The sequence below is a fragment of the Pollachius pollachius genome (genome assembly GCF_949987615.1).
Source record: "Pollachius pollachius genome assembly, chromosome: 7".
Classification (NCBI taxonomy): domain Eukaryota; kingdom Metazoa; phylum Chordata; class Actinopteri; order Gadiformes; family Gadidae; genus Pollachius; species Pollachius pollachius.
The window spans coordinates 16,106,790-16,132,860 of NC_136940.1; the positions used below are offsets into that span (position 1 = coordinate 16,106,790).

The 26,071-nt window shown below is 41.1% G+C and overlaps 2 protein-coding genes across 2 annotated transcripts; one reads left to right on the forward strand and one right to left on the reverse strand.

Annotated features, from left to right (window-relative positions):
* Positions 1-8,613: 8,613 nt before the first annotated feature.
* rad54l (RAD54 like) lies at positions 8,614-14,189 on the forward strand. Its single transcript, XM_079740309.1, has 18 exons — positions 8,614-8,735; positions 8,829-8,912; positions 9,000-9,110; positions 9,212-9,272; positions 9,352-9,487; positions 9,570-9,639; positions 9,906-10,194; positions 10,395-10,519; positions 10,612-10,762; positions 10,872-10,998; positions 11,387-11,461; positions 11,552-11,682; positions 12,049-12,159; positions 12,472-12,595; positions 12,686-12,764; positions 12,856-13,035; positions 13,443-13,606; positions 13,935-14,189. The coding sequence occupies exons 1-18, from the start codon at positions 8,733-8,735 to the stop codon at positions 14,134-14,136; spliced, it is 2,223 nt and encodes a 740-aa protein (XP_079596435.1). The 5' UTR covers positions 8,614-8,732; the 3' UTR covers positions 14,137-14,189.
* A 1,181-nt stretch (positions 14,190-15,370) lies between these two features.
* lrrc41 (leucine rich repeat containing 41) lies at positions 15,371-20,259 on the reverse strand. Its single transcript, XM_079739479.1, has 7 exons — positions 19,502-20,259; positions 18,981-19,217; positions 18,572-18,736; positions 18,091-18,189; positions 17,623-17,751; positions 16,490-16,562; positions 15,371-15,949 (listed from the first exon to the last, which is right to left on the reverse strand). The coding sequence occupies exons 1-7, from the start codon at positions 20,229-20,231 to the stop codon at positions 15,730-15,732; spliced, it is 1,653 nt and encodes a 550-aa protein (XP_079595605.1). The 5' UTR covers positions 20,232-20,259; the 3' UTR covers positions 15,371-15,729.
* Positions 20,260-26,071: the final 5,812 nt, after the last annotated feature.

A 26,071-nucleotide genomic window follows, 5' to 3' on the forward strand; every position in this document is an offset into this window, starting at 1 on the left:
CAGGCGTGTTCTGAGACATGTAGTCTCAAAGCCATCGATTCGCCTCAAGATATCAAACCGGACACCCTGGGATCCAGGAAACTGAGGGCGCTTCGTCTGTACACATCACTTTACACAAGACAAGAATAGTTCACGTATCAAGACAAATTAAGGTAGCTTATGTCTTGCCTTTGCGTACAACTGTGTGGGCTGTTGATGAACACTAGAGAGAGCGATGTAGAAATACCGCAGATGAGTGGGGCATCAGTGATGGTATCGTGGTATGTGTGTCAAAATTATTCTACATAGTTGAAAAATACGCTCCCTGTTGTCAAATGATGGCATGCTGATGGTATTCTGTATCCGAAATCTGTATGTCATGCTTTAAATTCTACTGCAGGGAGCACCAGAAAAAGAACGGAACTATACTGCCAAAGTAAATTGTATTACCATTTCATGAAATAAATGGTAAGTTTATGACATGAACTTTTCTTTTTTTTTTAAGGTAGGTACAATCATTTGGAGGTTTGAATTCTGTAGAAAACCTCAACATTGGAAATTATGTGATGTTTATGTTTATACCATTCAGTGACATTATGGAGAAAGGTAAAACAGTTGTAAAAGTACATATTTTATAAAGCATTTGTACAATTAAACATGTATAAAACAGCTGCCAAAGGCACTTGTGATGATCAGGTTCAATGTTTTTTCCAAATATCGACATTTATATTTAGGGCAGAAGCTTTTATCCAAAGCGACTTACACATTTGTCAGAATATATTGCTGACTTTGATGATAGACTTTTTTTTGCTCTTAGCGTTGGCGGTACCAGACGTCCAGCTGAAGTAGTTGAGCGGGACGCTCGAGCTGGGGTGTGTGGTTTGACCAACGCAAAGGTTTAAATCGCAGAGGCAGGGAGTCCAGCCAGGAGCGAGTAGCAGTAGTCGGGGCGGAGATGACGAGTGCTTGGACCAGGAGCTGAGCTGCTTCCCTCGTGGGGCCAGATCCTGCGGATGTTGTAGAGGGTAAATCTGCAGGATTAGGCCACCGCGGTGATGTTCGCAGTGCAGCATAACTGATTGTCAAGTACCACACCAAGGTTTCTCACGGTTTGTGATTGAGATACAGCGATGTCCTCGACAATGACCAGTAATTCCATGTGAGGGCAATCTTTCCCTGGAATAAAGAGGAGCTCAGTCTTGTTGAGCTTAAGCTTCAGGTGATGGGCAGTCGTCGAAGTGCTGATGTCTCCCAGACATTTTAGGGTTTTGTGTTGCAATCAGGGTGTTGTCAGAGGAAGGGAAAGAGTGGAATAGTTGAGTGTCGTCAGCGTAGCAATGATAGAAAAAACTGTGTGATGTGATTACAGAGCCCAGGGATCCGGTATATAGGGAAAATAGAAGGGGTCCCAGTCGATAGTGCAGGGTGATGACAAGGAGCCATTCTATGCGATAGGTGCGATTCGTTAAGTAGGATGAGTTGTGTTGAGGATGAGTCATCAATGTCAAGTTCAGCGAGAGTGGCGAGGAGGATCTGGTGGTTCACTGTGTCAAACGCAGTTTCGAGGAGAATGAGAACTGATGAGAGGGCCCAGGCTCTGGCAGCACAGAGTGATTTAGTCACCCCTTGGAGAGCTGTCTCAGTGGAGTGTGCAGTCTTGAAGCCTGACTGATGAGGGTCAAGCAGATTGTTTTGTGAGAGATAGCAGGACAGTTGGTTATAGATGGCACGTTCCAGTGTTTTAGAAAGGAATGAAAGAAGAGATATAGGTCTGCATTTCTGGACGTCAGTGGTGTCAAGGGTCGGTTTCTCAAGGAGTGGCTATATTCTGGCAGTCTTGAAGAACGCTGGAACAAGGCTTTAAGTGAGGGAGCAGTTGATAAGGATGGTGAGATATAGCAGGATGTCGCTCGAGATGGACTGGAGGAGTGAGGAGGGGATCGGGTAAAGGGGGCAGGTGGTGGCGTGGTTAGATGTAACTTCTTTTGACATCTTCGGAGGAGAGGGGGTTAAAGTGGGTAAAAACAGTGGTGGGGAATGGGGATAGGGGGTGGGAGGATGGTGGCAGGGGTAAAAGAGCTGATGTCTTTCACCTTGGTAAAGTATGTAAAAAAGTCATCAGCCGTGAGGGAAGAAGGAAGGGAAGAGTGAGGAGGGAAGAAAACATGGAAAACTGTTTCCTGGGGTTGGGACAGAGGAGTGGATTTTGGTCCGGTAGAGGGCAGGTTTGGCTGTTGGCTAGGGGGAGGAGCTCAAGGGGACATCCTACGACACAGTGGAGGTGAGGTCTGAGAGGAGGTGAAGGTAGTGAGATAGATCAATAGGACAGTCTGATCTCCATTTCCTCTCAACTGCCCGCAACTCTGCTCAATAAGGGCGTCTGGAGAGGAAGGGACAGAAGTGGGTCCAAAGAGGAAGAGAGGGAGGATAGCATAGTGTCAGAGGCTTCCTCTGTGGACAGTTGAGAGAATTGTTCAAGAGAAGGTAGTGAAGACAAGACAGTTGAGGCAAATGTAGACAGAGAGAGAGATATCAGGTTACGACGGGTGGTGACTATATGTGAGGAGTACGAAGGAGCTAGGGGGAGGACCTCAAGGGGACATCCTACAACACATTTTTAAACAGTCACAAGAATGTAGACAGATATGTGACAAATTTTATGCTCAAATGTCCGTAAGGATAAAGGTGTCTTTGTGGTATGTGCATTCAACCCAAAGGCAGACCATGAGAACGGCAAAGTGTGTTGCTGACTATGTGATAACTTGCTTTACAATGTTCATGTTTACAATACAGTTCCGAATATATTTTTAATCTATACAGTTTAAATTGTTAAATCTGTGCATTTTATAAAAGCAAAAATAGAATCAATATATTTTCAAAAGCCTTCATCTTTCTTCACAACAACAACAACAACAACATACCCTAACTTTTGTAATATGCTATGCATCACTTGCCATAACGTATCAATTGTAGTTATAGTATTGATTAATTAAATTATTGTATATATTTATAACTCAAGTAAATTTTCCCAATAAGGATTATTTAGCTAATTAGGATGTATTTGCTCTTTGTTTAGTTATCCTCCCTAAGTAGGCCAATACTAAACCATGATTATGATTATATTTGGTTTATATTATGCCTCACGAATGTCCATTTAAGGCATCATTAAAGGTATATATTTGTCGATTTCTTATGATATCAATGATATAATATATAATAATATAAACCGATATAGACCTATGTGGGAAATTTAAGTACTCTATGACATACAAAGATTTCCTCTAGTAATTCAAATTCTGAAAGAGATTGTGGGAAAGATATTCTAATTATAATGATATGTCACATGAACGATGCATATAATCAACAACATTTATTTATTTATCTTAACCTACGCATAAATCCATAGCCTATCTCTCTAAATTGCACGCAATACCATAGTCCAGTGGTTCTTAAACTATGGTAAGCGTACCACTGGTGGTACGCGATGCGCTATCAAGTGGTACGCAGAGGAATTAGAAAAAAAAAATCTTTGAATTAAAAACAATAGGCTACTATCAAAATACTAGTATGAATGCAGTGGTGGCTTCTCCAGTGAGGAGAGGGAGGAAGGTCTTCCTTAACATTGTTGAGAATAAAAAATGTAGATTGCCCAGACTACTAATGAATTAATGCCTTTAAATATGACTACTTTAATGCCTTTGTATATGTAATGTTCGGTTCCCTTGGTAAAGGGACATTAGCACCCCCTATCGTCTATTGACAATTACTTCAGGGAGGAAGTTCCTCCCTCAGCCTCCATTGACTCCCATTCATTTCCCCTAAAGTGTCGGCGGCCGGTGTATAACATGGGGTTCAATCATGGACCTATGGAGAGAGGAGGAAAGTCCTCCTCCGATTGGATGTGACTAGCTAAGGGATCTGGATCCTGCCTACGTCTGTTCATAGCGCATGGCTGCGCTATGAACGAATAAGCAGGAGCCCTGGCTGTGGAGCAGCTCTCGTAGCAAGTCTATGCTACGAGAACCAACAAACCCGCTCAGTCGTATGCCCCGTTTCCACCGAGCGGTGCGCCACTGTTCGTTGCAGTACAGTGCGGCCAGGGGCATAGGGGGGGGGGGCAGAGGGGTGGCCAACATCTGGCCAGGGGGGGCCGTGGCCCCCCCCCCCCCCGGCTGCCATGTGGCTACGCCCCTGAGTGCGGCTCTGTTCGGTTGTATTGAGTGGGTAACGGCTGCGGCCTGCTGCAATACAATCGTCTGCAGCGGGAGGCGGGGCTTGACCGTCCAGCAGGTCAAGCCCCGCCCATGACACACGCGTCACACGCCAAGCTCTGCGTAGAAGTTCAGGGACAGTCGGGATTTCGGAAACTCAGTAGAAACAGCGCCTGGGGAGGATTTTCCCCTACTACTACCCTATAAAAACTGTCTTTGCAATGTCTTTTGCAGCGACATATTGTGTTTTTGCTATTAATAGATAGGTTTGTCATTGTTTGTCATTAACGGAAACCCGAGAACAGCAAAATGCAGAGAAGTGAGTGATTATTTTATAGGCTACATCAATTATATAGGCTATAAAAATTAGACTGTACAACAATCAAAGAAAGCATTATATAATTTTTCTATAATTTTATTATCTTCCAATGATGTAGGTCTGCATCAGTCTAAAAAACATACCTTGAAAAACTTTTTTTCACCCCTTCTCACCTATACAGCATCATGACCTGTATTGATGTGTCACTGCCTTTGTTACTGTATGTGCCCGTTTATGTGGAGTGTATTTTGGGACTTGTCCAGGTAATCAAGGGCAGTGGTTCTCAGTTGACTGGTTAAGTAAAAAAGTGCATGGAATATCATAATGATAGATGATTGGAAAAAGCCAGTGATAGCAAATAATGCAAATCATTACCAAAAGAAATGTTTCAGTAGGTCAGGCAAAAAAAATAAAATATACATCTATATATATATATGTATACACACATATAATATTGGTGCAGCATTCATGCAGACCAAGTTATTTCAATGCCTTTTTTCTTGATCCATAAAGATGTTATGAAGTGGATGATCCTGTTGGTTGTTCTGAATGGCCTCTCATCTTCAGTGTACATCTCTCCACCACCAAGTAGTTTTCCCAGTTTTTTTGCCTTGCATCCTTGTGTCTGATGCCACCTCACCAGCAGAATGAGAAAAGAAAACGACAATCTTGCCACCACAGACTGAAAAATCATCTGCAGCATCTAACTACAGATAAAATGACTCAAGGAATCAAGAAAATTATTTTCATTTATTGGCCTGTTAAACATATCAACATATAACTGACCAATATAAGCAGTAGAAAACAAATAAATTAAGCATGAATGATGAGAGAGGGTCATGTCCTGTCATCTCTGTCCCTCCTGAAAGGAAAGCATAACATGTTACTCGATTTGCCGTAGCATATTCTTGAGCATGGTTGCACAGCAGAGGCATCCTTGAGCATAGCTGCAGCAGGTTTGGCGACAGGCTCTGCCTTGGTTATTCGTTCCTTTAATGATCTGCTTTGCAGACCCATCCATCGGGAAACATGTCTTCCAGCCAACTGTCCTTGAATTTGCACCTACCCATTGTCGCAGACTAGCTAGCAAGCACGCAGATAATCGTTTATATATGCAGCTAGCAAGAAAGAAGCCTCTCTACATGTCCTTCCTGAAAAGTCCCACGAGAAAAATAAAAAAATATAGTCCTGCCCCGACAAATTTAAGACCTTGAGCAACAGTATTTAAGACCAGCATATGACATTTGTAACAAATTTAAGACTTTTTAAGGATGCGCGGACACCCTGTGCAATTAGTGCAAAACATCCCACTAGAGACATTTCACTGCATGTCAGACGTTTCAAATGAAAACATAGTGATTGTTCACGAGTCGAGTCGAGAGATGTGAATAAAGTTTTTCATTTAATGCATTTATTGTAGCAACGTAATTTCACTCACCGACATCATTTCTCCTTGATGAAATCTACCTATTTAATACTTGCAAAAACACAATATCCTCCATCCTGAGTTTCCGAAATCCCGACTGTCCCTGAACTTCTACGCAGAGCTTGGCATGTGACGCGTGTGTCATGGGCGGGGCAAGCGTGTGTCATGGGCGGGGCTTGACCTGCTGGACGGTCAAGCCCCGCCTCCCATTGCATTGCAGCAGGCCGCAGCCGTTAGTACTTGGTTGTATTGGCGATTCTTTAGCCCGCGGCCGGCCTGCTGGAGCCCGTGGCCGGGCTCCGGCAGGCAGTGTTGTGCCTGAACGCGTTCATTGAACAATAGTTCGTGAACTCGTTCATATTTTGGGCGAACGTGAACTGAACGTCCTGTATTACTGCCTGATGAAAGTTACTGTGAACTCGTTCATTCTGGTGTCTGTGAACTGCACCCTCACTCGGTTTAACTTCGTTCAATAGGGGGGTTATTTGTTTATCAACACGGTGGATGCGCGTGCAGATCGCCGTGTTGTTTGACAGGTTGCCATGGTAATCTCTGTGTGATTAATTTGCAGTTGTGGTGTTGCCAGATTACTGTTACATTAAACTGTAAGCAGAAAACGCGGTTATATGCTATAGACCCTATAGTATCTGTCGTATAAAGGCTGGGACGAATTTCAAATTATAAATATGTACACTTTATTTTGAAAGTATAGACCGGCACAATTCCCATTGAAACGAATGGCGCAGTGATTATTCTTCAAAACGAGAGCTGTTAAATTGTGAAAATGAATTAAACTGTAATCAGACAACGCGGTTATATGCTATAGACCCTAGAGTATCTGTGGTATAAAGGCTGAGACGAATTTCGAATTATAAATGTGTACAATCCATAACGTTAGCTCTCTGGCTCATAGCTCATCGGACTAGAATACCTCATAGAATCATTGCTTGTTGGCCGGAAACGGAAAGTTGGTTATAGTCTTTTCGCTCGGTTCTCCGTCTCATCAGTAGGGCTAGAACAGAGCGAAAAGACTACAACCAAACGTGAACACCCCCCCTTTCCTTTTCCGGCCAACGAGCAATGAGTCTTCCAACAGAAATCAATGGGATTTACAAGATGCGCTAAATTTGCAATAGAACATGATAGAAACTGTATTTGGCTACGATACTTGATTCAACCACTCTATTTCATCATAGATAAACCACAAAGGGGGCTCAATGTTCAAAATACCACAAAAAACCAATAGCTCACAGCAACATATTGAAAAAAAGAACTATGGACTAGTTCATTTTTTGGAACTGTGAACTTAGTTCAAAATTTTGAATTATGAACGTTTAACTGAACTAGTTCATTTTAAATTTGTGAACTGAACTTTTAACTAGTTCACGTAGAAAGTGAACTTTCCCAACACTGCCGGCAGGGCTGCCCACGGCCGGGCTGCGGAGCCTGCGAGGAGGATTGACTTGATCTATAAATGAAGTCCCTCAATCTTAATTGGCTTAACACCATGACAAACATTCTGGAACATCCATTAACATCCACATCTGCCTCAAACAATGTTAGGCTTACAGCCCATGCAAATAGTTGTGAAATAATGTTCTTGTTGTTCTTTTAATTGTTTGTTACTCTGATTATTCTGTTTGATATTGTGGAAAGGATGTTAGTGAATGATTCAGAGCATGATGTATTTTAAATGGCATCACTTTTGGTCTTGTGTCTTCATTTTTCTTATTTTTTTTTTAACTTCAGTAATTGAAGGAAAAATAGGCCCAATGCTAGGCCCAGATTTTTTTATTTAGTTTTACAAATCAAGATTTGACTAATTGGCTTTGCATCCTTTCCTTCTGCCCTTGTAGTCCAAGACACGCTGCCCATCATTTTTCAAAGTACAAATTTTTCAAAGCTGCCACTGGTGGATTTGTATCAATTCACATAATCATCCCTCCCTTTCTACTTTGTAGTTCCCCAAAACACCCTGAACCAACATGAATCTCACATACTTATGCCACCATAGCCACTAACAGTAGAAGCCGGCCAATGGCAACCAAGCACGCAGTCCTACCTCCCTCACTTTTAAAACCACCAACCGCCACAGTACGAATGGAAATACATTTACCATGAGATCATGCTCTCACTTGCTGTGTGTGCATGTGTATGTATTTCCGTGTCTCTGTTCTTGTGCTACCAGTTTGTACAGCTGAAAACAGCTAACAAAATCAATACAATTTTGAATTCCAATAACTTATGATAAAGAATCATAAATAATATTATTTTTAAGAATAAATGTGCCTCCTGCATGATATGTGCGTAACTGAATAGGGCCGCAGGCCTACGCTACTGTATGTTGTTATAATTGATAACATCTGTCATAATGGTTGTACTTGGGGAGACAAATATTTTCTGTGGTGGTACGCGGTATAAAAAATTTGAGAACCACTGCCATAGTCTATATATAAATAGAGTTATATAATGAACTTTTAGCCACGGGTATGGGAAAAGAAAAGCGAAAGATCCCCGTTGTCCTTCAAGGCTTTCCGTAGAGATGTGAAAACACTGCGCGCGATTTGTGAATTGTCCGTGGCGTTAGTAGTTGTGGTTATTACGGTAGTAAGTTAAAAAGGTAGTTTATTTCAAACGTAAACGTTAGCATTCAATTGAATCCCAAAACAAGGGTAATTCCTAGCCAACAAGCCATGACAACAATGTCTATTACCAGAAATATAGACAGTAGATTAGAGATGCTAACAAATGCAGTGTTGTTTTAGTCATCATTGAATTACTGAAAGACGAAACAAAAATGGTGAGGAAGCGGGTGACAATTGAGCTCTATTTATATGTCAATGGTCACGTTGATGACGATAAATAATCGACCTTTTAAAATATCTGCTCCCAGAGAAGGAGTCGTGCTCCCAGCCAGGTGGCCAAACGGAAACAAGCGGATGATTCATCCGAGGAGGAAGAGTGGAGCCCTTCCCAGGTGGGATTGGACAAGTATATGATGATTATAACAACATCAATTAATGTTTATATTTTAATGATGTAATTGTGTTTTGGTTTTCCGCAGGACAAACAAACGAAAGGGGATAGCAATTCCAGAGAGCGTTATGTCGCCCCTTTCAGAAAGCCTCTAACGCAGCTGACCAACCCACCTCTGTGTGTAGACAGCAACCAGCATGTGAGGATTGGTGTCTCTCTATCACGTCCTGTTCTACAGTTCAGTGATTGCTGACCTATAATCATCAGACAACTTAACTGACTTTCATAATATTTGTTTAGGAAGCGTTCATCCGAAGTATCCTTTCCAAACCATTTAAGATCCCCATTCAAAACTACACAGGTAAAGATCAGTAAGCTCTCATTTTATGCTCTACATTGTACTTCTATCAATAGCTACTTATGCTGGCTTGTACCTGTAGGTCCCCTGGGAATCAGGGCACTAGGTTTGAAGCGTGCTGGAGTGAGGCGTGCACTTCATGACCCATTTGCAGAGGGTGCGTTGGTTCTGTATGAGCCCCCTACACTGAATACTCAGGACATGCTTAAAGCAGACAAGTGAGTGAAATACACAGCTGATTACAGGCACTTAATGTAATATACACCATAACCTTATACTAATTGTGTCTTTAACCTCCAGGGAGAAAATGCCAGTGCATGTAGTTGTGGATCCAGTCTTGGGAATTGTACTCAGGCCTCACCAGAGAGAGGTAAAGCCATTCGTACACTGTCACAACGATATAATAATGAATATAATGATGGTTAATTTAACAACTTTAAACCAATAATCTTTCACATAATCAAATGGTGCTTACTGAAGGCCAATGGGAGAAATAGTTTTTTCTTTATATTTAACTATACATCCCCATGTCCGGTTGTTTGCTCTTTAAATAATTTGAGATGAATCTGACAAAAAATGTCACTGTCAAGTCTAAGTATTTTCATTGCAAACGTATGGAATCCAAACTGTGTTCAGGGGGTGAAGTTTCTGTGGGATTGCGTGACGGGGAGACGCATCCCGGACTCTTATGGCTGTATCATGGCTGATGAGATGGGGCTGGGCAAGACGCTGCAGTGCATCGCCCTCCTGTGGACACTGCTCCGCCAGAGCCCCGATTGCAAGCCAGAAATAGACAAGGCCATTGTGGTCTCCCCTTCCAGCCTGGTCCGCAACTGGTGCAACGAGGTGGGCAAGTGGCTGGGGGGGCGGATCACTCCAGTGGCCATTGATGGAGGTTCAAAGGAAGAAATAGACCGAAAGCTAGGTAAGCATTTCTCATGCGTCATATAAATGTAGGCCAAATATATGTACTCAGTGTTTAAGACAAATCATGACTGTGCTGTGAAAAGGCTTTTGCCAAAAGCAAATAATATATATATAGTTAGCATGGACATGGATGCTGTGTCAGTACAAGTACCTGTGATGTTCCTCTTTTCACACTGGTTTGATGTTTGTGGTTTCCAGTGAGCTTCATGTGCCAGCATGGCCTGAGAGTGCCGACACCAATACTCATAATTTCATATGAAACCTTCCGTCTTCACGCTGAGGTCCTACACAAGGGAAAGGTTGGACTGATCATTTGCGATGAGGTAACTTGTTCAGCGCCTTCTTCAAATATCCACAGTTACGGCTCCAATGATTCCGTTTTTTAGGAGATTATCTTTGCCATTGCAAACTATAGGGTCATCGGCTTAAAAACTCTGACAACCAGACGTACCAGGCTCTCAATGCTATGAGCTCCCAGCGTAGAGTGCTAATATCAGGCACCCCTATCCAGAACGACCTGCTTGAATACTTCAGTCTGGTGCACTTTGTCAGTGCTGGTATCCTTGGTAAGTGGCATCGTGTACTTGATTGAAATGCATACCAGGGAATTTTAATTTTTTCCTGATATCTGTCAATTCCATATTTTTTGTCTTTACCCTGCCCTCCCTCATACAGGTACAGCCCAAGAGTTTAAAAAGCGGTTTGAGCTTCCCATTTTGAAGGGTAGAGATGCTGATGCCAGTGATAAAGACAGACAAGCTGGAGAGGAGAAACTCAAAGAGTTGATCAGCGTAGTCAACAGGTGAGCTTAAAAAGTTAAATCACATGAAACCACAAAGCCCATTTTAGCAACCGTTCACAATGCCTTTACAGTTCAATTTTCATTTTTTTGGCAATGAGCTGCTCCAGCTACTAATAGTGGTTATATAATACATGAAATTATTCATTATTGAATTATCTTGCTATTGTATCATTATAGTTGTAAGGTTTAAAAAGCAGGAATTAGATGGTTGACCAGCACTCTGACATGTCCATCTGCTTCCACTGGAATTCCCTTGCAACAATAACATTCTGCAACTATACTTTGTTTGAGGGGAGACACTGTGACAATTTTTTTTATCTTATCAACCCTTGTAGAATTTGTTATACAGCAAATACATCTGTTAACTACAATACTTTTTTCACAACAGGTGCCTGATAAGGAGAACGTCAGATATTCTCTCCAAGTATCTCCCTGTGAAGATCGAGCAAGTTGTTTGCTGCAGGTATTGTGTTTTTGTGTGTGTGTGTGTGTGTGTGTGTGTGTGTGTGTGTGTGTGTGTGTGGTAACCAGTCTCTATTTTGGTTTATTCCAGGCTGACCCCACTTCAGTCAGAGCTTTACAAGCGTTTTCTAATGCAGGCCAAGCCAGTTGAAACTCTCCAGGAAGGCAAAATAAGTGTGTCCTCATTGTCATCCATCACGACACTCAAGAAACTGTGCAATCGTAAGTTTTTGCAATTTATCATAGTAACAATACCGTTTCTATTCTCTATTACACCAGTGTCAGATATATGACACAAGGAATACATGCTACTATTTCATTCAAAAGTCTGCCTAATCAACATTTATGTCCATGAGATACATATACACCATGGGCATTTATATGTTGGATCAATACATAGAATATTACATACAGCTCACCCTTTTGATAAAGTAAAACTGGACAAAGATGTAACTGCCACCAAAACCTACCAAGCAACCTTCTTCTGATGGCCTTTCATTCCTTTACTCATCTAAATACAAAATAGAAGGTTCCATTAAGAGGTCAAATATAAAGGAGGAACAAGGTAAAAAAGCGTTTTTGTTCCAGACCCGGCTTTAATCTACGAGAAGTGCATGGAGGGTGCGGAGGGCTTTGAAGGAGCGTTGGATATCTTCCCTGCCGGATACAGTTTGAAATCTGTGGAACCTCAACTTTCTGGTAAGAATTATTAGCACCACGATGCCGTTCTAATTAGTTGTCTGAAGTTTGGTGTTCACATTATTTGGTGATAAATTTACATATTCTTATCCCTAACCCCTTTAATAGCCGATTTGGCATGTCCTATCATAGTTTTAACTGTGGGGGATGTGGGGATATGTGAATACATACTCAATTTTAGTTACAACAAAAGCCAATAAAGGAGAAAAGGGCAGGGTGTTATTTATATGGTCTAATGTGCACACAGCTGATGAGGATTTCACATCATCAGCCTTGATGATGTGTTCATAACATTAAGATGCCTTATTTCAGGTAAAATGTTGGTCCTTGACTACATTCTGGCAATGACGAGATCCACAACAAGCGACAAAGTGGTGCTAGTCTCCAACTATACTCAAACCCTGGATCTGTTTGAAAAGCTGTGCAGATGTCGTAGGTAACCCAAACCCATGAAGGTGCCTTTTTAATAGTTATATGAAGTAAATGTCAAGGTTAATACTTGTGTTTCATTTGTTATTGTTTGTAGTTATCTTTATGTTCGACTAGACGGCACAATGTCCATTAAGAAAAGGGCCAAAATTGTGGAACGATTCAACACTCCATCCGTGAGTTACACCCATACATGCTCTACCTTCATTCACAATAAATCTCTGTGTAATTAAATGTGACTCCCGTAACTCCTCTCCTCGTCATTAGAACCCAGAGTTTATTTTCATGCTGAGCAGCAAGGCTGGCGGGTGTGGCCTGAATCTGATTGGTGCCAACCGCTTAGTGATGTTCGATCCCGACTGGAATCCAGCCAATGATGAGCAGGCTATGGCACGTGTGTGGCGAGACGGTCAGTTGAAGACCTGCTACATCTACAGACTGCTATCTGTGAGAAGAACCACGCACACACACAAACACACACACACTTTTATATTGTCAGGTCTCGTGACCTGACAGTATGTAGCAAAATTGACCTTTTCCAAATGTAGCAAAATTGCTGTTTTTTCATCTGCTCAAACCAGCACCTATTTAACATACCATCCGAGAAAGAGGTCCTACAATGTGTCCCTTTTCAGCATGTTTTCGTATTTCCACTTGGTTTCATTGGGAATTATACTGTGTCCTTTATATGAGCAGCACACACACAAATACTTGACACGGTTTATATTTTTTTTATAAAACCTTTTATAAAGTAAAATAAACTTGAAAAAAATCAGAAACTAAATTTAAGGAAATGAAACTGAATCGATGGTGTGTTGTTGCTATAATCTCATTTGACTGTATGTGTGTGCCAGACGGGAACAATAGAGGAGAAGATTCTGCAGAGGCAAGCCCATAAAAAGGCCCTGAGCAGCTGTGTGGTGGATGAGGAGCAGGACGTAGAGCGCCACTTCTCCCTGGGCGAGCTGCGTGAACTGTTTTTGCTCAATGAGGAGACGACCAGCGATACCCACGACAAGTAAAACACTGATACTCTATTCCTAATTAAAATTATTAATTTTATTTATAAGATAAATGCACTTGGATTCCAAAAGGCCGAAGTGCTCTGTTGCTACTGTTTACATTTGAAGCGGGTAGCTCACGCTAAATCCTCTTCGGCAGAATCAGTACAAGTAGGTGATTTTGACAAATGATATTGCTTATGGATGATTTAGTGAAGCAAGGCGAGACCATCAACCAGACCAGCGTTCTTTTTTAAAGGGGTGTTTGTGTACGTTGTGATACATGTTCCCTAAAGACCTGTAACAGTGTAATATCATCTCCCCTTCCTTTCTCCCTCTCACCAGGTTCAAGTGTCGGCGCTGCGTCAACGGCAGGCAGGTTCGGGCGCCCCCAGAGGACTCGGACTGCACCGGTGACCTGTCCCAGTGGCACCACTGCTCCGACAAGAGGGGGCTGAGGGACCGGGTGCTGCAGGCCTCCTGGGACGCTGCCGTGTCCTTCGTCTTCCATCAGCACTCTCACGACGACCAGAAAGGGTTGGTGTGAGGGCAGGCTGCTCCTAGGTTTTCTTTTGCAGAGTTGGACATTTGAGGATGCAAAGGTTGAGACCTAATCTTTTCCTAGTTATTTTTTTATCTAAAACTTTGAAGAAAGTGCCCAAAAAAAAGCGAGGCATCATGTTTCGGTCATTCATGTAAATATTGTAAAAAGAAATTCTGTTACGGAATTGTTGCCCTTGTCTATAGTATATCTTAATAAAAAAAACATATAGAACCTCATTTTACATGTTGTGACATATGACAATCTAATAATATGAGAAGGTTCAGCATTGAAAATAACAATTGACCTCAAACTTGACTGATCTATTTACATTTTCAAAATTATAACAGATAAATATTTATCATTGTTGGCTACTTTGCATACATGTAGGCTATACATTGCCTGCCACAAATTATATTTTGCCCAAAAAATTGTAAACAAAGGCTAAATTATGTCGTATTTGAAATTGGCCTCACCACACCGATGCTTCAATGTATTTATTACAAACGCACTGTATAAAATTAACTAGGTGTGTGGAAATTTAGAGAAAAAAAGATAACTGAAGTGGAGTCTTGTACGATTCCGATAAGTTACATTGCAACTAATCTGGGATCCAGCAGTCCTGTTACAACAGAACCGCTGGGGGCAGATGGCATGGAACCTGGGCTGGAAAACAGAAATGGCAAGAGGCGGAGTAATGCCTTGCATCCCGTTTCGCTACTGAGATATTTTACAGGAGAAAGCCAGTCTACACGTTGTTGGTTTAAAACTGGACAAACACCTTTTCTGCTGGCCGAGATTGTGTTGCGCAATTATGTGCCTACAGAGCCCAGTCCCCACAACGCCATTGATCAAAACAACTATGGAGCGAAATAAAGTCTAATGCCACATTCTTCCAGATTTGTGTTGGTCTGCTATGAGATCTGAGTTATTAATCTAGTCTGATTTGTGAAAGTACAATGCAACTGAAACCCTATTTACCCCCAACTTCTAGTTTAATTCTACAATTATAGTAACCGTCCAAATTTTATTTTTCAAATTCGGTTACAAATGTGTGCCATCAGCAAAGACCTTAGGCACATTGACCCTGCATTTTTCTTAAGGCTGTGACCTCAACAAAGTTATTAAAATTAACTTATTAAATAAAATATTAAACATTCATATAACAGAATAATGCTAAGGTTCCATGTCGTCAATATGTTATAACATTCATTTGTTTTATTGCTGAGTACAATACCATTCCATTACAGAAAAACGAGAGCAATTAATTGCATTTTACCCCTTGTGTGGTGTGATTAGCCGTTACAAACCGTTTTGGAAATCTGGCCCTTATGACATCACGGGTGGGCGTGTCCACCTAGATGTGTGACGGATTTCCAAAGCTTTCCAAAACGGCTTGTAACAGCTTATCACACCACACCTGGTGGCATGTCATGGGACCTTTAAGAAAAGGGGCATGGGGTGGATGTGAGAGCTGCAGATTCTTAGCTCCTCACATTCTCATTGGAATATCTCCAAAAAAACTGAAACCATTTTGATTGGTCTTTTTACAAAACAAAATGTTTTTTGGGTTGTACATATTTGGCCACCAGTTTTGTTTCACATATTGCTTATGTGGTCAGCCATTGTGTTTCTGGATTTCCATCCATCAGTCTGAAAGTCACAGAGTGGGCGAAGTGTTCGGAGTGCATCATGCCACGTCTCTCGGTCACGGTCCCAAGGGTTCTTCCTGAGGTCAAGGGTCAGTCGCTGCTGTGGAGGATGAGTCCGCAGCCGCTGTCCTAACTCCAACAGCTCAGCTGGCTGTATAAAGTTTGAGCTGTCCAGGGTCAAAAGACAAGTTAAGGAAGAAAATGGCTTGTTACAATCAGGTTCTAGCGTGAAGACGAACGTGGAACGTGCAAATGAGCTCCACCCCTGAATTTCACTGGAAGTAGGTTGCTGTCATCCTATCCTAACCTTGTGTTTAAGTTTGCGTTACACAATGGACAGCAATTGATTCCCAAATATGGGCATTACTTTGTTCAAAAAACTCCAGCCAATCGGCTTAAAATAATTAAGTGATGCTCTTGATCTCTTCAAAAAATCTGGTTGGACTCTTGAGTAAAGCAAAAATATATTCTCCTCTAAAAAAGCCCTTGTTTATCCGTTCACTTATAAGGCTTCCATTACGTGAAAACTAAACACATCCTATCGCCACATGCCACAGCTCCTTGAGCTTCCACTTTTGTGGTTTCGATTGTACCAGTCATGAAATCTCTATCAAGGCTACAGACTCTCAGTCCCTGCTCAGCAGTCTTGAACATAGCAATATTCTTTCATAAAGCCTTTCTAAAAGGATCATAATTCCAACACTTGCCTTATGTCCAACCTTTTCACCGCACTGGCAGGCGATCCCGTGAAGAGCTCTGCAAGCGTTGGGGCACTCTTTGCTGTCGGTGCAAGCAGACATGAGGATTCTGTTTAATTTACCAGGCCCTTAAAGAATTACATTGGGATTGTTTCCCCATCATGTTCGATCTAATTGACTAATGCAGACAAACATTTGGAAATTGGTCCAGTATTAAGCAAGACTGCTTCAGCCGTTGCAGCTGCAAGCGGGCAGCAATGTAACGCTATGGGGCAGCAGCAACCTGTCAATGCACCACCTCTAAAATAGCTTGTTTTTGCCAGTGATCGGCTCAGATTGTTGTGACAACTTTATGAAAGTTACCCCTTCCATCAAAATAACTTCTTTCCTTTCGCTTGATCTGGTTTGTTTGTTATTCTGTCTAACCAAGTCTTGCTCAGGGAGAAGTCCCTCTGATATCTCGCAAAAGTTAAGTTGTTGCAAGAAGAGTGGTGGAAAGGAGAGTTAGAGGGGGAGGCCTGGCAAGAGAGGTTGTGTTGGACTACAGAAAGAAGCGCTTAGTGTTATCAAAAATATAGATTTAGGATATGAGGGTTGAGGGTGTGTGACAGGGAAATGTCCTGCAACAACTTAACTTAAATTTCCTTCAGCGAGATTTGGTTAAACAGGCTGTTTCAAGCCTTAGGTAAAGAAAGGTTAAATTACTCAGTAAGGATCCTTTCGGAATGTTGTCAGACACATTAATGACAATCTGAGCCTGTGGCTCAGATTGCCACTCAGTCAGTGGCAAAAACAGGCACTTTAAGAGGACATGCATTGAAAGAGCGCTATTAACCTATTGGGTTCTAGGCTGAAACGCTATCAGTTGTTGCTGGATTTTCATAAAATTGTCATTATTGCATTATTTAATAAGACCCAAAATGAATGCAAAATAGGGTCAAGGTTGAAAAACACTGAAGTAATCCTTTAACTTTTCATGAGCAAAATGTATTCATAAAAATTATAAAGATGACATTCCAAGATTTCCAGTAAAAGGGATTTATGCAGGGAAGGAAAGTACAATTTGTATTGGTAGGTTGTTGCAGATGCCCTGGTATTATTAAAGAAATCAACAGAAAAAAAAGATTTCAAATTGTGATTACCGAGGCGATTCTGCGACAGGTCGAGGGACCGAAGGGAACGCACTTGCTTCAGGGAATCTATAAATTGTTGTAAATAGGACTCTCTGTCGCTGCACCTTTCGAGCAGCCTGCAATCCTTCAACGACAGCTCTGGACAGAAGAGGGAACAGGCTGATTTCAATGTATTGTATCCTCCTTACTTTGTTGTTTAATTTAAGTTTGTCATGGATACCGTACAAAAGCCTTTAGTCTCAACAAGAGGAAGTTTGTTGTACCCGATAATAGCATAATGCTAATTTCATCACATATCTGGTGAACCCTAATCAGGGATCAAGATTCAGAAAGAGTTAAGGATAATTGACTGGTAATCACTGGACTGCTGTACCTTCAGTATAATTGAAAACCTTTTTTGAAGCAACTTCTAAATTTAAACATGATTGTACAAATGCATATCAATAATGTATCTTCTTGAAGTGAGCGATCCATTACCTTCCAACATGCAGTTTCGCAGAAGATTCAAGATGTCTTGGTGGCAATCAGCTAGGTTAAGGTCCTCCAAGTGGAGACTTCGCAGGCGATGGTTGGACTCTAAACAGATAGAAACAGCAGTATTTCATTGTTGACCTTGTCAAAAACGTTGGATTCTTTATTCAATGTATCTTGGAACGCGATGGATTCTGCTGTTGTAGGCTCTTTGGAAATAGAGACATATTGGCTCAAATAAAGAGCAACATCGCTTGTGGAATCGCTTTTGAAGATTGGTTAAGCCTTCATGGTCTCTGAAAATGGTTCACAAGGAAGCAACTTCAGACTAAATAAACGAGGTTGATTGTCAGGCTACTGTTTTTCTTTTTAAGGATTAAACCAGATTTCCCTTTCACAAAGAGAAAGTATTGGGGGGTACAGTGTTCCAACTAATGAACAGCAAATGCATAAATGCAGTCACCCTACACAAGAGGTCAAACGATACCTGAGATGCTATTGAGGAGATCCCGGTGGGAAGAGGAATTGGGCAGCCTGATCCCGGAGATGTGAAGCGATGTGAGATGGGGAGAGTGCTTCAACACTGCTGTAATGCTGTGTATGTCTGCTATCACTTGGGGGACTTTCACAGACAGTTTCCTTAGAGACAACTCTGTTAAAATGGTTCAAAAAATGTCAGTTAGTTTTACTTGATAGGAAAGGCTAATTCCTTTTAGCATGGAGACCAAAAATCGTTGGCTGAATTTGATAAACGGTGACATCCCAATAATAAGGTTCCCTGTTTTCGGTTCATCATAAAAGCTAAGCCAAGACTGCTATTTTATTTTTTCAAACATTTTACCCGAACTTCCTGCCTGAGATCCACTAAATAAATATATTGTTTATACTCTGATCACCTTGGGGGTAAGTGGGCTCATGGGTCATCCCAGATCCATGTGGTCCGGGATCCACATCCAGCGGATGGATCTCCAGGGAGAGTGAATGTAGGCCAGGGCAGGCGTCCAGCAGCAGCTCCATGAGGGCGCTCTGGGGTAGGACAGCCACGCCCAGATCCACCAGGGAGCTCCTGGATGTCTGCCACAGCTGTTTGAGAGATTTGGCCAACGACTTCACCTCAGACACCCTGAAGATCCCTGTGCATGAACATAAAAGCAGAATAAATCATTTCCTTCATGAATTACATACATCTCATATACATGAGAATTATAACAGTTAAATTAGGGTTCAGAAGTGTTCAGATGTTCCCTGACCATACTTCTACTGTTGAAGAAGTTTAAACTAAAAGTTGGATTCACTCTTGATATCAACTGATAGATTGTGTCTACATTGTAAACTAACGACAGCATAGTAAGAGACGAGTTTTATCTGTGCATTCAGTCCAGTCCACACAAACAATATTTATTTCCTGTGTACTTACAGCAGCTTTGTATAGTCAGAGACCGGAGGCAGAGCCATGTGGGTAGAAAAGGAACAAGCACACCGAGTGTGCTCCTTCCACACTCCCGTATCTGCAATGAACAGATCTGTCCACGGGGACACGAGCCGGTCAGACAGCTGCCGTAGAGAGCGAAGGCTTGACAAAGCAGCTCCGGCTCCACAGGGGACTGCAGTGTTTCCGCCTCCCGTTCCCGGAATGTGTCATCCAACTTTGGGCGTTTGCACGGCGAAACGTCTTCCTCGTTTTCCAGATCAACTTCAGTGCATGTTGCATTATTGTCAGCTGCTGCTGTTGGGTTTGCAACTAAGCTTGACCTGGGAACAGAGGTCAGCTGCTGATCTGCATGCCGAGATCCTCTGTCCTGAAGAATCCAGTTAAGCATGGCTGGATCTAGGCCATATATGATAAGCTCTTTGGCCTGCCCGTGGTCGAGGAGCCTATGCAGCACATATAATGCAAACTGCGATTCAGTTTTCAACAAATCTTTGTGGTGTTTAACATCTACAATGTCTACACTACCCTCTAAAATGGTCAACAGAGCTCTCTGCTCTTTGGCAAATGTTTGAAGGAATTGGGAGGGTCTAAGGTAGAACCGTTTGATGTACTTGGCCATGACCAAGAACAAGGTGGTGATATTGACATTAAAAATTTGTTTGGCAACCCCTTTGTACTTGAAGCCATAAAACATTAACTGAAAACATGTATCCATGGCTTCCTGCTTACTTCCATCTTCTGAATGCAAGTCTAGAACCTGGAAAGCAAAAGATCACAGATTAAGATAAACGTAGGATTGGCTAGGTCCTACTTTATATTTTTTAATGATTTAGACTTACACGGTGGGCACCTTTAATGTCTTGTAGTATCAGAACCCAGGCTGATTGAGTAGATATTCCTACAATTCACACAAATATAGAACACTTTACAGATACGGACAGTTATTTAGTCAGTAAACACAAATGCATTGGGCCTTATAAAAAAGTACAATGGAATTAAAATATTAGTCACCCACATATTTATATTATAATATACTCAGTATACATTTGTACACCATTTAAATTCAAATAGTATATTAATCTATCATGTAGAATCCCCTTTAAATTAGATCTTGCAATTACACAGGTAGGTTAAAAACGACTTTGTTTTTAATTAAAAGAAAAAGTGTGTAATGTAAAAAACATATTTTAATCAGGAACATCGGTTATCTCAATCTACAGGAGGATCCACACGTAAGAGACTTTCCGGTGATCTGTGAGACGAGACTTCAGGGCATGTTTGGGACTAGTGTTGAGGTGAGGTTGTGCCAATGTGTGTAACAGCCAGATCAAGCTCATCAGAAGCACGTACCTCTTTGATTCAGGGCTGGCTGGAGCCTTATGAGGTCATATATACTCAGATGAGGCAGAAGGTCCTTTATCAGAGACGCAGGGAGCCCTGTGATGGACGAGTGGATTCCCCATCAATTTGGTAGAGACAATTTTATACTTTTTGTTATTTAACTTGATTCCAGCAGGGTTTGTATCTTCGCACATCATGGCATGTAAACAGAAATCGACCACTGATTGTACATGAATAATGCAATCCCGGCTCAAAATCTGTCAGCTCTGCCCTTCCTGCATTTTGATCCCAAATTACTTCATCAACAAAATATCCTTCAATATGAAAAGAAACATGAATATCATAATTGAGTAAGATGCACAGCTACTTCTTGTATTATGTATTAAATTCTAATTGTATTTCCATTATTCTCTCATAAGGTTATGCAATTCATATACAAATGCTTTTTTAAAAAGGTCCAATTTGTCCACAATTTCACTTAATGAGGTTTTCTTACATTAATATTAGTTCCCCTAGCCTGCCATATGGTCCCCCAGTGGCTAGAAAAGACATTAGGTGTAAAACGGGCACTAGGTATCCTGCTCTGCCTTTGAAAAATTCAAGCTTATATGCTCCAATTTCAAATTTGGCCCCATATGTCTTTATAAGGGGCCAAGTTGCCTCCCATTTCTCTGCCTTGCCCTCCCAGTTGTGCTGTTGGTGTAATAACGCATAACACGCAACTTAAGGTAAGGTTTGCGTAAAGCTCACCTTTGGTGAAAAGACTAGACTGCGTCGGGTTCTCTGGCGTCTCTGGTCGTAGTGGGGGTTATCTCGGCCATGGTTGAGAAGGAATTGGGGGTAAGGAACTTTGGCTTTAATTCCCTGAAGTCCAGATTGAACCGCGACAAGGAGGAGAAAGGGGGCGCGGTGAAATTGGTTTTATATTCGACATTCGTCTATTTTCCGGGGTTGTAACTGTAATAGCGTGACGAAAACCGCACCGATTTCCTCCAGGATGGTATTATTTTGCAAAGAAAACTAAGACTGACGTTTCACAGGCTTCATCAACTCACCAAAATCAGCGAGTCTGGCGAAAGATCAAAGAAACCGCGCCGAATATACTTCCTAGTGCCATACGGCAGTATGGCACAAAGCAAAAAGTGCAACGTCTTTTTTTTCAATTCTTAATAACTCAGTGCAAATTCATCCTATCAACATCAAACCACTTCTGATGTGTTTATGAACTCGTGTTGTAGTTCCCACTACCCTTTGTTTTAAAGAAAAACCTTTTAATTGTTTTTAAAAAAGGCTAAAGTAGTCAGTGCATGTATTGCAGCCATATTTAAGGCTTTCTTTTTAATAGCTCACTTGTTTTTATAGATAGCATCACCAAACCAACTCTGATGTGTTCATGAACTCGGTATGGTGTTCCCACAACCGTTTGTTTTAAAGAAAAACCTTTTAATTAAAAAAAAAAAGGCAAAAGTAGTCAGTGCATATATTGATCCATATTTAAGGCTTTTTTTTTATATCTCACTTGTTTTTATAGATATCAACACCAAACCAACTCCGATGTGTCCATGAACTCGCTGTGGAGTTCCCACAACCCTTCGTTTTAAAGAAAAAAACTTTTATTTAAAAAAAAGAGGAAAAAGTAGTCAGTGCATATATTGCATCTATATTTAAGGCTTTTTTTTAATAGCTCACTTGTTTTTATAGATAAACACCAAACCGCTTTTGATGTGTTCAAGAACTCATTGTCGAGTTCCCACAACCCTTTATTTTCAAGAGAAACCTTTAAAAATTTTTTTAAAGGCAAAAGTAGTCAGTGCGTATAATGGATTCATATTTAAGGCTTTAATTTTGTAATAGCTCACTTGTTTTAATAGATATCAACACCAAACCAACTCTGATGTGTCCATGATCTCGCTGTGGAGTTCCCACAACCCTTCGTTTTAAAGAAAAAAACTTTTATTTAAAAAAAAAGGCAAAAGTAGTCAGTGAATATATTGCATCTATATTTAAGGCTTTTTTTTAAATTAAAAGGTTTTTCTTTAAAACAAAGGGTTGTGGGAAGTCCACAATGAGTTCATAAACACATCAGATGTGGTTTGGTGTTGATATCTATAAAAACAAGTGAGCTATTACAAAATAAATGCCTTGAATATGAATTAGCCTAACTATACCCAATGATTACGTATGCCTTTTAAAAAGAAATAAAAGGTTTTTCTTTAATACAAAGGGTTGTGGGAACTCCAGAATGAGTTCATAAACACATCAGACGTGGTTTGGTGTTGATATCTATAAAAATAAGTGAGCTATTACAAAATAAAGCCTTACATATGAATGCATTATACGCAGACTACTTTTGCCTATTTTTCAATTAAAAGGTTTTTCTTTAAAACAAAGGGTTTTGGGAACTACAAAACGAGTTCATAAACACATCAGAAGTGGTTTGATGTTGATAGGATGAATTTTCATTGAGTTACTAAGAATGGAAAAAAAAGGACTTTGCACTTTTTTGACGGTCCCTAAGCACTCCGCTACCGTATGGCACTAGGAAGTATATTCGGCGCGGTTTCTTTGATCTTTCGCCAGACTCGCTGATTTTGGTGAGTTGATCAAGCCTGTGAAATGTCAGTCTTAGTTTTCTGTACAAAATAATACCATCCTGGAGGAAATTGGTGCGGTTTTCGTGACGCTATTACAAATACAACCCCGGAAAATAGAGAATGTCGAATATAAAACCAATTTCACCCCGGTGAGAAAGGGATCGTTGCTCGCGTTTGTCTCCCACCTGAGCCCCTGCCGGGGCTCCCTTTCTCTTCAATGTCGGCCGCCAAGATAACCCCCTCTACGAGTCTCGTTTTAGAACACGGCCAAGAGCTGTGTGCGCCTCCGGATGATATTATGAATCCGAGCCATTGCATGCATCCACTGTAAACGCTAGCGCATGGTACCGTGGCCGCAAGCTGCTCAGGCCCCCACCCTCCATCGTGACCCGCCTCTAAAAAACTGCACGTTTGTTGAAGGCTCATTGTGGGACTGGCTCGTAGTGGCTGTAATTCTGAACCAAGGCTGAATTTCTTGAGCGTCTTCAAGTACTGTATTAGGGGCACACTAACTTCCATATAAAAGCATCCATAAATCAGCATGCCATGGGACCTTTAACGTTCCATGTTTGCAGTGGAACACTGTTACCGTAATACCTGTTAAACAGGAACGCCAAACAATTTGCGGGTAAGCGTGTCTATATTTAACTGTCTGGCTGGCATTAACCACGACCACCCCATTCAATATGTTCCGGAGACACCACTTCAGTGTATTTGTATCGTAGTGTCTTTTAAAAACGAGTAATCGACTTCCACTCCGTCTAGCTCTGTGTTGACGTTTACTGGTGTGATCACCATCAGGACCTCGTGTTTCAAAATTTCGTCCCAGTGCTCATCTGTACACGGATTCATGATGCAAAGGAATGATATCGATGATGACAGAATACTAACAGTCAGTGACAAATAGCCTACCTATGAGAGCATCCATGTCAATGTCAGCTACATGACTACTAGCCACACGGATGCAGATCAGCTTCAGACTGGAGAGAGTTCTCGGGGGCTCAGTCTTCGCTGCTAACTGCAGGACTTCTTCGGCATAGGCTTCGTGCATTCTTCACAAAGGCATCACAATCATCGGTAACGGTGTCCTTCGTGGATGTGTGATTATGATGCTACTGACGCTTGGCAATTATGCTCCCTTCAAGTGCAAACGGAATATCGATCAAATACTATTTCATAATTTGTCAGTAGTCTGCATTGTTTTCAATTCACAGATCAGATATCCATTAGATTACAAGTTAACTTTAGCAAACCAAAAACAATGTTTGCTACCCCAAATTATGTCAAACGACCAATTTAGAGATACACGTTTTGGTACAACCATGGGACTGGTGCGTTCTGGTACAAATGGGAAGTTTCTGCGCTAGAAGCTGTATAATTCCTTGTTAGGGTGCAATACTGATTGTATAATACTGAAGAAATACATGTGCATGCTTCCACTCATAACATGGCTGCCAGGAACATGAGACGTTTCTCAATTCGCGTTCTTTTCTGTACTTGTGTATTTGCTTTCTTGTGAAACGTCATCAGTCGTAGCCCAAGTAGCCTACTGTACCAATTCAAAGTACGCATCAAGTCAAGTACTGTCGTAAAACCCGGAAGTGTTCTCGATGCGTTCTTAAATTGGCCGTTTCATCATTCTTTAATAGGTCCATGGTTTCATCGAGGATGCATCGTATGGTTTTGTTTTCTTCCAGTAGGTATTGTAACAGTCAGGTCTATAACATATAGCGCCACTAGGTGGCGCCTTCATTTTGTTTGTTGTGCAATTTAACGTTGAACCTGAAAAAGTGCGCGTGCTCCTCCGCTCTGCTACGAGTAACTGCCGGCGTCTGCCAGTGAAGTCTCCCCTTTTCATATCTATTTAGTTTGTAATGAGTTGGTTTTGGCAGGGATCTCGGAACTATGTATTTTAACGCATGTATGCTTGAATAGAATTGGTGCTGTTGAGACCTGACTTGATACTGTCAATGTATATAATAAAAGTACCTTGAGGATAATCCCACCTGTTGCCTACCGTGACTTCATGTTGACCGGAGCTATTGTTAAACGACCATAACCTTAACCTGCACCATCCCACGTTACAACCTAAATATATATATATATCGAGGTAACTTATTGAACCTATTTGAACTCTCTTACCTTGCTGGAGCACCATCGTTGACTTGTTTTAATTCAGCCCTGGTGCATTTCAATTAACATTTCATTAGTTAACCAATGCTCTGCTGTAGGCCTACAACATATTCTCTGTTTGATTTGATTATAGGTCTTATGTGTTTACTTTTATAACTGGAATGAATCTATTCCACATTTTAGTTTACCTACATTTTTAACACATAAAGACTATTTTAGTGTAGGACAATTGCTATTTATTGGCATTTCTTTTAAAAGGGAATTCCTTTACATTATTACTTATTTTCAAGTAGAAGGCAATGTATAATGTTTCTGTAAACTGACATTGATATTTGATTTGTAACTTAATTACAAATTAAGTTAAGTGATTGTAATCAACAATGTATATCTTTGAGAATTAATTTCAAATGATTGCTGCTTAATTTTGCCTTGTGAAGATTTATTTAGATAATCAACACAATTTACAGCTTTCATTTCAAGCTCAATA